General features: G+C 42.0%; 1 protein-coding gene across 1 annotated transcript in view; it reads right to left on the reverse strand.

Moving 5' to 3' along the window:
• LOC120056511 (delta-sarcoglycan-like) overlaps nucleotides 1-13,883 on the reverse strand; it is an 80,796-nt gene that overhangs the window by 12,776 nt on the left and 54,137 nt on the right. Inside the window, exon 5 of the mRNA XM_039004689.1 lies at nucleotides 1,650-1,722. Within this exon, the coding sequence (XP_038860617.1) occupies nucleotides 1,650-1,722 (73 nt within the window). The remainder of the gene's footprint in view (nucleotides 1-1,649; nucleotides 1,723-13,883) is intronic.

A 13,883-nucleotide genomic window follows, 5' to 3' on the forward strand; every position in this document is an offset into this window, starting at 1 on the left:
TTGGAAGAAAGTCCAATCATGTAGGCCTGTTCCAAAGCTAATTTTTGTATTTAATTATCCTTTATTTAACTAGGCAAGTCAGTTAAGAACAAATTCTTATTTACAATGACGGCCTACCCCGGCCAAAGCCTAACCCGGACGAAGCTGGGCCAATTGTGCGCCGCCCTATGGGAATCCCAAACACAGACGGTTGTGATACAGCCTGGAATCGAACAAGGGTCTGTAGTGATGCCTCTAGCACTAAGATGCAGTGCCTTAGACCGATGCACCACTCAGGAGTCCCCCCAAAGTAATGTTACACTGTATTATTTGCTACAAGGGTAAAATGTATCTATCTACATGTGAGTGGAGCCTAATCTGCTGTTTCTAAACTATTAAAAACGATTCTGTGATTTTAGTTGACTACAAAAAATGTATGTTTATACTGTATGCTAGCATATAGGTGGGGACTCACATATCATTCTCTACCCCAATAAAAAGGAAGATTTTGATGCTGTGGCTTAGCACAAGCTAATAACCTTAGTCTGATGACAGAACACACACCTGCAGTATAGGCCCTGTCAGCAGAACATCTACAGAAATCTTTAAAACACCACTTATCTGGCTGGAATATATAGTAATGGTTGTCAGTGGCAGTATGCATAGGGTTAGTGAATCATTTAAAAGGAAATAATCCAATCACACCCTCCCTCATCACTCAGCCACACACCAAGGTTTACACCTTACCCAAACCGGACGCACGCGTAAGCCATCGTGCTCAAATTGATTTTGTCCCCCCACACCAAACGCGATCACGACACGCAGGTTGAAATATCAAAACAAACTCCGAACCATTTATATTAACTTGTGGACCTGTTGAAAAGCATTAAACATTTATGGCAATGTAGCTAGCTAGCTTGCAGTTGCTAACTAATTTGTCCTATTTAGCTAGCTTGCTGTTGCTAGCTAATTTGTCCTGGGATATAAACGTTGAGTTGTTATTTTACCTGAAATGCACAAGGTCCTCTACTCCGACAATTAATCCACACATAAAACGGTCAACCGAATCGTTTCTAGTCATCTCTCCTCCTTCCATGCTTTTTCTTCTTTGGACTTTTTATGGCAATTGGCATCTAACTTTCATAGTTACCACGACGACCGACCGAACTCAGTTCATCTTTCAGTCACCCACGTGGGTATAACCAATGAGGAGATGGCACGTAGGTATCTGCTTCTATAAACCAATGAGGAGATGGGAGAGGCAGGACTTTCACCGTGTTCAGCATCACACATAGAACTGACTTCTATTTTAGCGCTTAGCAACGCAGACGCTCGTTGGCGAGTGCGAGCAGTGTGGTTGCAATACTTGAATAAGGGAACTGCCATGTAATCTTCAATCAACCCAAATGCATCAGCCCAAACTAAACTAAACAGTAAGTCCTCTGCGCGCGTGTGATTTTTCCTTCCTTTTATAATAGCAACCCAGAGACATGCTACAGCAATTCCCCATATATTTTTTATTTTATTTTATTTTTTATTTTATTTTATTTAATTATGAATGCATAGAAAAGGGGAAAGTTAATAGATACTGTTATAGCTGTGTGTGTGTTTGTGTGCATGTATACTTATGTGTGTGCATCAGGGTGGATTCAAAGAGAAATTTATCTTACCGTAGCTCTTTGAAGGGCTCGGCCCTGACGTGTGGCGTCTCCACAGAGTTGGTGAATACGGCTCCCTCGGCACCTGTAATCACAGAACTACAACATTAGCCAGGAGACCTTCCCTCTCTGCCAGCCGTCGGCCCGTCGCTCAATACCACACTGTGATGCCAAATCAATGGACATAATCTCTAAAGCTACAGATCTATATGGGCCGCCATGGCCGCCACGTCCCACAAGGTCTCACCTATGCCACAGAGTTCATTTAGGCTCTGAGCTACTGTAGTCCCACCCTATGCTATTGAATAACCTTTACGTTGGGGTGCTGCTAGTAGATCGATGGCCTCAACTAAATGTGTTTCAAAGCACTTTGTGGCACGGCAGGGACTCCAAAACACCTCAAAAAGTTTAGCGGTAAAAAAGTTATCCTATTCAAAAACAAATAAGGTGAGTATTTTCAATAACAGCGACAGGGTGATGGTTAGGTACCTGAATACTTGAGAATATTTACAGGGACGTTATTCCTTTAAGGATTTTCTTGAATTACAGCTCTCAGCTTTTCGCTCGGAGAGCAGCAAGGGAAAATATGCAAAGAGAAGTAATCCCTCAGCTATGTGGGACATTCGGAAAGTATTCAGACCCCTTGAATTTTTCCACATTTTGTTATGTTACAGCCTTATTCTAAAATTGATTAAGCTACATGTTTTCCTCATTAATAGACACACAATACCCCATAACGACAAAGTGAAAACAGGTTTTTAGACATTTTTGAAAATGATTTTTTTTAATACCGTATTTACATAAGTATTCAGACCCTTTGCTATGAGACTCGAAATTGAGGTCAGGTGTATCTTGTTTTCATTGATCATCCTTGAAATGTTTCCACAACTTGATTGGAGTCCACCTGTGGTAAATTAAATTGATTGCACATGATTTGGAAAGGGACAGAGCTGTCCATATAAGGTCCCACAGTTGAGAGTGCATGTCAGAGGAAAAACCAAGCCATGAGGTCGAAGGAATTGGGGAAGGGAAGTGTCTAGGGAAGGGTACCAAAACATTTCTGCAGCATTGAAGGTCCACAAGAACACAGTGGCCTCCATCATTCTTAAATGAAAGAAGTTTGGAACCACAAAGACTCTTCCTAGAGCTGGCCCCCTGTCCAAACTGAGCAATCTGGGTAGAAGGGCCTTTGTCAGGGAGGTGACCAAAAACCTGAAGGTCACTCTTACAGAGCTCCAGAGTTCCACTGTTGAGATGGGAGAACCTTCCAGAAGGACAACCATCTCTGCAGCACTCCACCAATCAGGCCTTTATGGTAGAGTATCCAGATGGAAGCCACTCTTCAGCAAAGGGCACATAACAGACTGCTTTGAGTTTGCCAAAAGGCAACTAACGGACACAGACCATGAGAAACAAGATCCTCTGGTCTGAAGAAACCAAGATTGAACACTTTGGTCTGAATGCCAAGCGTCACGTCTGGAGGAAACCTGGCACCATCCCTACGGTGAAGCATGGTGGTGGCGGCATCGTGCTGTGGGGATGTTTTTCAGCGGCAGGGAATGGGAGGCTAGTCAGGATCGAGGGAAAGATGAACGGAACAAACTACAGAAAGATCCTTCATGAAAACCTGCTCCAGAGTGCTCAGGACCTCAGACTGGGGCAAAGTTTCACCTTCCAGCAGGACAACGACCCTGTGCACAAAGCAAAGACAACGCAGGAGTGGCTTCGGGACAAGTTTCTCAATGTCCTTCAGTGGCCCAGCCAGAGCCCGCACTTGAACCCAATCGGACATCTCTAGAGAGACCTGAAAATAGCTGTGCAAGGATGCTCCCCATCCAACCTAACAGAGCTTGAGAGGACCTGCAGAGAAGAATGGGAAAAACTCCCCAAATACAGGTGTGCCACGCTTGTAGTGTCATACCCAAGAAGACTCGAGGCTGTAATCGCTGTCAAAGCTTATTCAACAAAGTAAAGGGTCTGAATACTTATGTAAATGGTATATTTCAGTTTTTTTCTGTAACAAAATGTGGAAAAAGTCAAGGGGTCTGAATTATTTTCCGAATGCACTCTAGATAACTTGATGGTCTATTCCAGGTGGAAGCGCTTCTGTTCTCCTGATGTAAATGTAATGGCAACAGCACAGCAGCGTTGGTCTTCCTGTATGTATCCCAAAGGCCTCTTGGGCGTATGTTCAGTAGGCTTGGCAGGGGGTTTGTTCTGCATTGGGTTTGAAGAGCTGTGCTCAGTGGGGAAAGTTTACTCCATTGTTTTACTCTGACAGCTCTGCTGCTAGGAGTCACACCTCTTCAGCAGGGATGAAGGGAATGGCTATAAGACTGTGTCACTGGACTTCTGTGTTGTAAAATGACTCAGAAGGTTTCTTCAAGCTATTTTTTTGTTTTTGCATTCCCCTTTTAGGGGGTTTAGGTCAGGGTTCTTATTCACCACTCAGTGACAAATGTATTTGTCAAAAAGGTAATAATAGAAACATTATTTGATCAAATGTTTTTGTAAGGAAGCAAACATTGAATCAGCAGACAGGCTAATGCAATGAGAGTTGCATGAAACAGATGAATATGAAAAGTATTATTAATGGAGTCAATATGGAGATAACGCAGGCCACATGGAATACAGTATAAATTGTAATTGAATATTGTCAGATGCACTTTGTTTGAACTCCCACAGGGATGAGGGTGCATTAAGAGACACTTAACAGGAGCCAGTACTCCATCCATGTGATGTTTTTATAGTCATGTAAACTAGATAGGTGCAGTGAAATGTGTTGTTTTCTGGATCAGCCATAGTAGTACGACACCCCTGGAGCAAATTAGGGTTAAGTGCTTTACTCAAGGACACATCAACAGATTTTCACCTTATCAGCTCAGGTATTTGAACCAGTGACCTTTTAGTTACTGGCCCAATGCTCTAACCACTAGGCTACCTGCAGTCAGTGGTGTAATTTACTTAAGCAACAATAATTGAAAGTACTACTTAAGTAGTTTTTAGGGGTATCTGTACTTTACTTTACTATTTATATTTAAGACAACTTTTACTTCACTATATTCCTAAAGAGAATTATGTACTTTTTACTCCACACATTTCCCCTTACACCCAAAAGTACTCATTACATTTTGAATGCTTAGCAGGACAGAAAAAATGCCTAATTCACACAATTATCAAGAAAAGCGGCAGTCTTCCCTACTGCCGCTGATCTGGCAGACTCACTAAACACATGTTTTGTTTGTGAATGATGTCTGAGTGTTGGCGCATGCCCCTGGCTATACGGAAATAAAAAAAACAAGGAAATTATGCTGTCTGGTTTGCTTAATTTAAGGAATTTTAAATGATTTATACTTTTAAAATCAAAGCAAATCAAATTTGAATGGTCACATACACATGGTTAGCAGATGTTAATGTGAGCATAGCGAAGTGCTTGTGCTTCTAGTTCTGACCATGCATTAATATCAAACAAGTAATCTAACAATTTCACAACAACTACCTTATACACACAAGTGTAAAGGAATGATTAAGAATATGTACATATAAATATATGGATGAGCGATGGCCGAACGGCATAGGCAAGATGCAGTAGATGGTATAGAGTACAGTATATACATATGAGCTGAGTAATGTAGGGTTTGTAAACATTATATAAAGTGGCATTGTTTAAAGTGACTAGTGATACATTTATTACATCCAATTTTTAATTATTAAAGTGGCTAGAGATTTGAGTCAGTATGTTGGTAGCAGCCACTCAATGTTAGTGATGGCTGTTTAACAGTCTGATGGCCTTGAGATAGAAGCTGTTTTTCAGTCTCTTGGTCCCTGCTTTGATGCACCTGTACTGACCTCGCTGAGTCAACAGGCAGTGGCTCGGGTGGTTGTTGTCTTTGATGATCTTTTTGGCCTTCCTGTGACATCGGGCGGTGTAGGTGTCCTGGAGGGCAGGTAGTTTTCCCTCCAGGTGATGCGTTGTGCAGACCTCACTACCCTCTGGAAAGCCTTACAATTGTGGGCGGAGCAGTTGCCGTACCAGGTGGTGATACAGCCCGACAGGATGCTCTCGATTGTGCATCTGTAAACGTTTGTGAGTGTTTTTGGTGACAAGCCAAATTTATTCAGCCTTCTGAGGTTGAAGAGGCACTGTTGCGCCTTTTCGCCCGCTGTCTGTGTGGGTGGACCATTTCAGTTTGTCCGTGATGTGTTCGCCAAGGAATTTAAAACTTTCCACCTTCTCCACTACTGTCCCGTTGAAGTGGATAGGGGGGTGCTCCCTCTGCTGTTTCCTGAAGTCCATGATCATCTCCTTTGTTTTGTTGACGTTGAGTGTTAGGTTGTTTACCTGACACCACACTCCTAGGGCCCTCACCTCCTCCCTGTAGGCCGTCTCGTCGTTGTTGGTAATCAAGCCTACCACTGTAGTGTCATCTGCACACTTGATGATCAAGTTGGAGGCGTGCATGGCCACGCAGTCATGGGTGAACAGGGAGTACAGGAGAGGGCTCAGAACGCACCCTTGTGGCTCTAATCGATGAACAGCATTTTTACATAGGTATTCCTCTTGTCCAGATGGGTTAGGGCCGTGTGCAGTGTGATTGCGAATGCATTGTCTGTGGACCTATTGGGGCGGTAAGCAAATTGGAGTGGGTCTAGGGTGTCAGGTAGGGTGGAGGTGATATGATCCTTGACTAGTCCATCAAAGCACTTCATGATGACGGAAGTGAGTGCTACGGTGCGATAGTCGTTTAGCTCAGTTACCTTAGCTTTCTTGGGAACAGGAACAATGGTGGCCCTCTTGAAGCATGTGGGAACAGCAGACTGGAATAGGGATTGATTGAATATGTCAGTAAACACACCAGCAAGCTGGTCTGCGCATACTCTGAGGACGTGGCTAGGGATGCCGTCTGGGCCGGCACCCTTGCAAGGGTTAACACGTTTAAACGTTTTACTCATGTTGGCTGTGGTAAAGAAGAGCCCACAGGTTTTGGTAACGGGCCGTGTCAGCGGCACTGTATTGTCCTCAAAACGAGCAAAGAAGTTGTTTAGTTTGTCTGGGAGCAAGACGTCGGTGTCTGCGACAGGGCTGGTTTTCTTTTTGTAATCCGTGTTTGACTGTAGACCCTGCCATATACGTCTCGTGTCTGAGCCGTTGAATTGCGCCTCTACTTTGTCTCTATACTGACGCTGTCACGATCGTCGTATTGTGGAAGAGAGGAGGACCAAGGCGCAGCGTGATAACAATACATCTTCTTTTATTGAAGACGAAAACGAAACGAAGAACACTATACAAACTATACAAAACAATAAAACGACGAACGTGAAGCTATAGAACAAATAGTGCTGACACTAAACACTACACATAGACAATCACCCACAAACTACCTAATGAATATGGCTGCCTAAATATGGTTCCCAATCAGAGACAACGATAGACAGCTGTCTCTAATTGAGAACCAATCTAGGCAACCATAGACATACATACACCTAGACTAGACACTTTAACCAACTAAGCCACAGCACCCATAAACATACAAAAAACCCTAGACAATACAAAACACATACATCCCCCATGTCACACCCTGACCTAACGAAAATAATAAAGAAAACAAAGATAACTAAGGCCAGGGCGTGACAGACGCATAGCTTGTTTGATTGCCTTGGGGAGGGAATAGCTACACTGTTTGTATTCGGTCATGTTTCCGGTTGCCTTGCCATGATTAAAAGCAGTGGTTTGCGCTTTCAGTTTTGCGCAAATGCTGCCATCAATCCACGGTTTCTGGTTTGGGAAGGTTTCAATAGTCACCGTGGGTACAACATCACCGATGCACTTGCTAATAAACTCGCTCACCGAATCAGCGTATACATCAATGTTGTTGTCTGAAGCTATCTGGAACATATCCCAGTACACGTGATTGAAGCAATCTTGAAGCGTGGAATCAGATTGGTCGGACCAGCATTGAACAAACCTGAGCACGGATGTTTCCTGTTTTAGTTTCTGTCTATATTCTGGGAGCAACAAAATTGAGTCGTGGTCAGATTTGCCGAAAAGGAGGGCGAGGGAGGGCATTGTTTGCGTAGCGGACGTTAGAGTAGCAATGATCCAGAATTTTGAACGCCCGGGTCGTGCATTCGATATGCTAATAAAATTTAGGGAGCCTTGTTTTCAGATTAGCCTTGTTAAAATCCCCTGCTACAACAAATGCAGCCTCAGAATATGTGGTTTCCAGTTTACATAGAGTCCAATTAAGTTATTTCAGGGCCGTCGAGGTGTCTGCTTGGGGGGGATATACACGGCTGTGAATATAATCGAAGAGAATTCTGTTGGTAGGTAATGCGCTCGGCATTTGATTGTAAGGAATTGTAGGTCAGGTGAACAAAAGTACTTGAGTTCCTGTATGTTGTTATGATCACACCACGACTCGTTAATCATAAGGCATACACCCCCGCCCTTCTTCTTACCAGAGAGATGCTTGTTTCTGTCAGCACGATGCGTGAAGAAACCGGGTGGCTGTACTGACTCTGATAATGTATCCCGATAGAGCCATGTTTCCGTGAAACAGAGAATGTTACAATCTCTGATGTCTCTCTGGAAGGCAACCCTTGCTTGAATTTCATCTACCTTGTTGTCAAGAGACTGGACATTGGCGAGTAGTATACTCGGGAGCGGTGAGCGATGTGCCCGTCTACGGAGCCTGACCAGAAGACCGCTCCGTTTGCCCCTTCTGCGGCGCCGTTGTTTTTGGTCGTCTACTGGGATCCGATCCATTGTCCTGGGTGGTTGTCCAAACAGAGGATCCGCTTTGGGAAAGTTGTATTACTCGTCGTAATGTTGGTAAGTTGACGTTGCTCTTATATCCAATAGTTCTTCCCGGCTGTATGTAATTAACACTTAAGATTTCCTGGGGTAACAGTGTAAGAAATAATACATAAAAAAAACGAAATACTGCATAGTTTCCTAAGAACGCAAAGCTTTTGATACCTAAGTATATTTTAGCAATTACATGTTCTTTTGATACTTACGTACATTTAAAACAAAATACTTTTAGACTTTTACTCAAGTAGTATTTTACTGGGTGACTTTCACTTTTACTTGAGTAATTTTCTATTAAGGTATCTTTACTTTTACTCAAGTATGACAATTGGGTACTTTTCCACCACTGCTTGCAACCCATATGCATCAACTGTCTCTAGCGGCAGTTATACACTGTAGGCTGTTGTATATGTACATGTATCTACCAACAGACTACTGAGACTATGACAGACAAGAGACATCTCACAATCCCCAAACCCAAAAAGCCTGTCACAAGTCACCCACCGACTCACAGACCAGAAAAAAAAATCATACATATTTCTACACTGTAACAAGGAGCTCTTCATGTAAATAACCAGGCCTCACAGTCAAGACATTACCTTTTGCTCAGATGGTATGGAAAAGAGTCATGATGCAGCTTTTATGAGGATTTTTTATTTATTTTTTATTTAACTAGGCAAGTCAGTTAAGAACAAATTATTATTTACAATGACAGCCTAGGAACAGTGGGTTAACTGCCTTGTTCAGGGGCAGAATGACAGATTTTTACCTGGTCAACTCGGGGATTCGATTTCACAATCTTTTGGTTACTGGCCCAACTCTCTAACCACTAGGCTACCTGCCGATTATCATATTATGGAGAGAAAGATGGCCAGTATAGAGTGCCAGCTTAATGGTCAAAATGAACAATTTGGACTGTATTTATTTAACAATGCTGACAGAGGAAAAACTCAGCCCCCTGCCTGAAAGAGAAGACTATTCAAACTTGCCACCCATATCCATGAAAAGCAATAGAGGCTGTCCATATGTAATGTCAGTGTTCACTGACTACATGGGTGTGTGATGAGCTGTCAAGACAGCAGTATTTCAGAATACCGTAGTGTCAAAGCAACATTTTGAAATATCACAATTTGGGATTTACAACTGAGGGGCCTCTTTTGCCATAAACTCACACATTACGTAAGTACCGTCTCATCAAGCTTGTTTCGTTATGTGAATTCATACAGTCTGAGGGACATAACCTAGAATGGTTTTGGCTTAATGCATAACACAGCATTAAGGTGAAGAGTAAAAACCCAGAAAATCTGTTCTAAATGACCAGTGCAGTATATCAGAGAACACGACATCAGTTCCTCATTCTGTCACTGCAGAGCCCAGTCAGTCTTCTCTCAAACACTGCTACCACCCCGCTAGCCACAGTCCATAGACATGTTGATAGATGCTAATAAGAGCCCATTAGAGAGAAAGTAATAAAGTTACTCAGTGTTGACAGACTGCAGCTGTAGTCAGATCAAGACCAGGAAAAAGAAAAAACAAGCATTCATTATTTAGAGAATTATTGTACAATCTAAACCGCTGTGAAATATATTTTCCATAACAAAAAATATAGTATTTTCAGCTGTTTGAAGCTGGTGTACAAAACTGAAAGTAAAAGACGCAAAAACTAAACTTAAGAACGGGAAGCATAACAAAAGCACATATAAAACAGATCTACTGCTTCTTAAACTTGCTTTCAATGAGAATGACAGATCTATAACTCACATTTCTATGTGAATTTGGTTGGTTCACCCCAAAAGTTACATATTGCAGATTTAAGGCATACCTCACTGTCTTCACTTTCACACCCTTATTTAGAGAGCAAGATAATATCCTCTTGAGCCTATGGGGGGTGCTATTTCGATCTTGGAAAAATGAGTTCCCAAATTAAACTGCCTCGTACTCAATTCTTGCTCGTACAATATGCATATTATTATTACTATTGGATAGAAAACACTCTCTAGTTTCTAAAACCGTTTGAATTATTTCTCTGAGTGAAACAGAACTCATTCTGCAGCACTTTTCCTGTCAGGGAGTGAGATTTCAGAAATCGAGGTCCCTGTTCTAGGGTCAGTTTATAAGCACCCATGCAAGCTATGGGGCTACATGCACTGCATACGCCTTCCTCTAGATGTCAGTAAGCGGTGAGAATTTGAATGGAGTCGATTGCGCAATCTGGGACCTTATATAGGACCGTGGAACGGAAGGACCGTCCTTTTCAACAGTGCGCTTGACGCATGAAGACATCACAATGGCGTCCTGCAAACGCTTTCGTTTTAGTAGTTCTATATCTCCGGTCATGTTTTTATTCGTTATAGGTGTTAAAGACATCATAAGGTAGTTAATTTAAACCGACTTATAGCAGTTTATAGCAGTTTATTGCGATTTTCTGGGATTTCTTTGCCATGCGCTTTCACGAGTTGGACACCACTCCAGTTGGCGGCTAACATTAGCGGCTATTTCGACCGGACAAGAGGACATCTTTCAACCCAAAGACGATTGTTCTGGAGAAAGGACACCTTGCCCAAGATTCTGATGGAAGCTCAGCTAATAGTAAGCAGTCTTTATGCTGTTAATTCGTACTTATGTTGACAAATGTCAGATTATAATTCCGCCATGAATTATGGTGCGGTCTCGCTTTAGCGCACGCTGTATGCTTGAAGTAACGTTAATTTTAAAAATGTAATTCAGCGATTGCATTAAGAACTAATTTGTCTTTCAATTGCTGTCCAACCTGTATTTTTTAGTCAAGTTTTGGAATAGTTACTGATTAGATTAGGTGCCTCTTCAAAGATTTCTCCTGCCATTTTCTGGGCAGCTTTGCTACTTTTCTCATTGTATAACCACGATTTGTGCCGCTAAATATGCACATTTTCGAACAAACTCTATATGCATTGTGTAATATGATGTTATAGGACTGTCATCGGAAGAATTCTGAGAAGGTTAGTGAAAAAATTAATATCTTTTGGTGGTTTATACGTTATCGCTCTTTTTGCCTTGAATCAATGCTGGGGTGATGTTTGCACATGTGCTAAGCTAATATAACGCTATATTGTGTTTTCGCTGTAAAACACTTAGAAAATCTGAAATATTGTCTGGATTCACAAGATCTGTGTCTTTCAATTGCTGTACGCTGTGTATTTTTAAGATATGTTTTATGATGAGTAATTAGGTAATACACGTTGCTCTCTGTAGTTATTCTAGTTGCTTTGGGGAGAGTTGTGATGGTGGCTGCAATGGTAAACTATGATTTATACCTGAAATATGCACATTTTTCTAACAAAACATATGCTATACAATAAATATGTTATCAGACTGTCATCTGATAAAGTTGTTTCTTGGTTAGTGGCTATTTATATCTTTATTTGGTCGAATTTGTGATAGCTACTGATGCAGTAAAAAACTGGTGGAGTAAGAAAAGTGGTGTCTTTTGCTAACGTGGTTAGCTAATAGATTTACATATTGTGTCTTCCCTGTAAAACATTTTAAAAATCAGAAATGATGGCTGGATTCACAAGAAGTGTATCTTTCATCTGGTGTCTTGGACTTGTGATTTAATGATATTTAGATGCTAGTATTTACTTGTGACGCTATGCTAGGCTATGCTAGTCAGCTTTTTTACTGATGGGGGTGCTCCCGGATCCGGGTTTGGGAGGAACTAGAAGATAACTTGATGCAGTCCTAATATGGGCGCTGTAATACTGAATGTTTAATATTCCCCACATACAGAATACTGTATATTTGGATATCTGGTAACAGAATGGAGTTCAACATAGGAGACAGTACTGCGTATGATCGAACAGTGACTGTTATTTTCCCTCCTTTCTTAACAACTGCAGTACAATCAGAGCTTAGTTGTAGTATGCAAGGCCTTGAATCAATAGCCTGCCTATGGGAACCACTTGATCAATATCTTCTCACTTTCATTTACACATCACCTTATGAACTTTAGTCGACTTTCATACATAGGCACACACATGCGCACAAATGTTTGCACAAACAGACACTCACACTCACACACTTGCTCTCTCACTAAACTCTCCATTGGGAACCGGACTGGGCCGACTCTCCCGGTGACATCCTATAATGCACTGGCCATAAACATCCATAAACAGATTGAGTGAAATATCGATAAAGCCATTTTGTTTTATTGTCCCTCCTGAAATTATTTTGTCAATGTGTTTCCATTACGTCTCCTCCAACCCCCCTGGTCCGCTAGTCTCCTGCTGATCAATCAGCGCCTTATGAAGCATGCAGCAGGATATATCACTAGTGTTTGGAGGCCTCATAAACATTCACTTAATAGCTACTATAGCAACTGGTGGTGGGATGGAGGGAGGTGATGAAGAAGAGTATATGGGCAAAGGACGACAAAGACAGAGGCTTGTTTCTAAATAGGCTATATAGCACAGTCGGTGTGGACCAGGCCTCCCAGTGAGAGGTGATGTTGTTTATCCAGACATACAGTACCAGTCAAAAGTTTGGAAACACCTACTAATTCAAGGGTTCTTCTTTAAAAAAAAAAAAAAATTCTACATTGTAGAATAATAGTGAAGACATCAAAACTATCAAATAACAGATGTGGAATCATGTAGTAACCAAAAAAGTGTTAAACTATCAGGATAAGGTAAGACCCAGATGCAGACCATGTCGAAGGAACAATGTTTATAACAGCAACAGGGGCAAAGGTACAGGACCGCAGGCAGGCTCAGGGTCAGGTCAGGTAGAGGTCGGTAATCCAGAGACGGGGCAAAGGTACAGGATGGCAGGCAGGCTCAGGGTCAGGGGCAGGCAGAGTGGTCAGGCGGGCGGGTTCAGGGTCAGGACAGGCAAGGGTCAAAACCAGGAGGACGAGAAAAGAGAGACTGGGAAAAAGCAGGAGCTGAGACAAAAACGCTGGTTGACTTGACAAACAAGACGAACTGGCAACAGACAAACAGAGAACACCGGTATAAACACACAGGGGATAATGGAGAAGATGGGCAACACCTGGAGGGGGGGGGGGGGGGGGGACAATCACAAAGACAGGTGAAACAGATCAGGGTGTGACATAAACAAATACATATATTTTTATTTGAAATTCTTCAAAGTAGCCACCCTTTGCCTTGATGACAGCTTTGCACATTCTTGGCATTCTCTCAACCAGTCGATTGGAATGCATTTCAATTAACAGGTGTGCCTTGTTCAAAGTTAATTTGTGGAATTTATTTCCTTCTTAATGTGTTTGAGCCAATCAGTTGTGTTGTGACAAGGTAGGGGTTGTATACAGAAGATAGCCTTATTTGGTAAAATACCAAGTCCATATTATGGCAAGAACAGCTCAAATAAGCAAAGATAAATGACAGTCCATCAATACTTCAAGACATGAAGGTCAGTCATTGCGGAAAATTTTGCAAATG

This window comes from Salvelinus namaycush, chromosome 12 (assembly GCF_016432855.1).
Source record: "Salvelinus namaycush isolate Seneca chromosome 12, SaNama_1.0, whole genome shotgun sequence".
Classification (NCBI taxonomy): Eukaryota; Metazoa; Chordata; class Actinopteri; order Salmoniformes; family Salmonidae; genus Salvelinus; species Salvelinus namaycush.